At 55.6% G+C, this 1,664-nt stretch overlaps 1 protein-coding gene across 1 annotated transcript in view; it reads left to right on the plus strand.

Moving 5' to 3' along the window:
- HOXB2 (homeobox B2) overlaps positions 1 to 1,664 on the plus strand; it is a 22,568-nt gene that overhangs the window by 1,654 nt on the left and 19,250 nt on the right. Inside the window, exon 2 of the mRNA XM_010008578.1 lies at positions 1,246 to 1,618. Within this exon, the coding sequence (XP_010006880.1) occupies positions 1,246 to 1,618 (373 nt within the window). The remainder of the gene's footprint in view (positions 1 to 1,245; positions 1,619 to 1,664) is intronic.

The raw sequence follows: 1,664 nt of genomic DNA on the forward strand, positions 1-1,664 counted from the left end.
TCCTCGATGCCGGTCCCTGCCGCAGGATCTCCTGCAGGTTCGTATAACGAGGGGGTGAAAGGGGTGTTTGCTGAAATCGGAGAGGATCCGAACAATAAACAATCTCCATCCCGCCCTGCCCCAGAGAAACCCTGCTACAAATCCCCCCCCAACAGACTTTGCCCCACACCTCCCCCGAAAACTGTCACGCAACAAAATACACAGCAGCAATGTGCACAGCCGGGGAAGGGGGGGACGGGAGGGATTTCTCCTGCCTCCTCCCCCCGCAAATAAAAGAACAAATTGCTGTAACTTTTGCGAAAGCCAAGAAAGAGAGGGATTCGGGGGAGCCGGGCTGTGCTGGCTCCAGCGGGGGGACCTGGCAGCTGAACCACAGCTCCAATTGCCTGACTTTTTTCTTTCCCAGTCCTGTATTTTTAAATTTTTATTTTTTTAATATTTTTTTTACAGCCTACAGGGGGAAAAAAAAAAACCAAACCAAACAACAAAGGTCCCTTCCAGCCCCTAAGATTCTATGATTCTATGAAACGAAATCAAACCGAAAAAAAACCCAAACAAACCCAAACAACAAAATCAACAAACCAACAAAACCAAAACCCCCAAAGAGCCCAGAGGTATAAATAGGCGGGTGGGTAACGCAGGGGCTGCTGCCAGCAGGATGGAAAGAGCGACATTACAGTAGGGAGAGGCAGCTCCCCATTGCAAAAGAAAATAAATACCCCCCCAACCTCCCCAGTGAAGCAATAGCCTCTCTCCCAGGCGCCCCTTGGCCGGGCAGCTCAGCAGCCCTGGCCAGAGACTCTCCTTCCCCAGGGACAAAATGTTTAAGGCACGATCCACTGTTTGAGTATTTTAATGGCACCGTTCAGGTAAACGCTCCTGCAGGAGCAGGGCGGGCACCGGAGCTCATTGGCCAGATAACACCGGAATAATGAAACCAAAGCCCCGCCGCGTCCGTCCCCGAACCCCTGGAAAAAAAGAAAGGAAGGAATGGGGCGAAATTCCCCTTGTTCTCAAAGGTGTCAGAGAGGGAAGGTCTCAGAGAGGCCAGGGAGCACAATCCTTTCTTTTCCTTGGGGCAACGGGACCAGGGAGTGATTTCCAACCCTCTTCCACAGGGGAAAGATCGTGTTCGTTGGTGCGGGGCTCAGATCTGCCTGCCCGCAACAGGGAGGGAACGGACCCGGACCCTCCACTTGCCCTCTCTCCCTCTCTTTGCAACGTGCGTTTTTTTATGTATTTAAGATATCCAGGGGCTGGCAGACACCAGCGGCTCCAGGAGGCTCCGGACCGCGTACACCAACACGCAGCTGCTGGAGCTGGAGAAGGAATTTCACTTCAACAAATACCTCTGCAGGCCCCGGCGGGTGGAAATCGCGGCTCTGCTCGATCTCACCGAGCGGCAAGTCAAGGTCTGGTTCCAGAACCGCCGGATGAAGCACAAGAGGCAAACCCAGTACAAAGAATCCCCCGACGGGGACCTCGCCTACCCCAACCTGGACGAGGGCAGCGATCCCGCGGAGGAGGCTGAGGAGAGCCCGTCTTTCGGGCCAGCTCCGGAGCCCAGAGGGCCCTACCAAAGCAACAAACCGGGGAACGAAGAGCCCGAGAGCCCCCGGTTCGCGGTGGCCGGGGCGGAGCGGGAGGCTGCGGGGGGGCCCGGC

Source organism: Chaetura pelagica, unplaced genomic scaffold, assembly GCF_000747805.2.
Source record: "Chaetura pelagica isolate M959 unplaced genomic scaffold, ChaPel_1.0 scaffold462, whole genome shotgun sequence".
NCBI lineage: Eukaryota > Metazoa > Chordata > Aves > Apodiformes > Apodidae > Chaetura > Chaetura pelagica.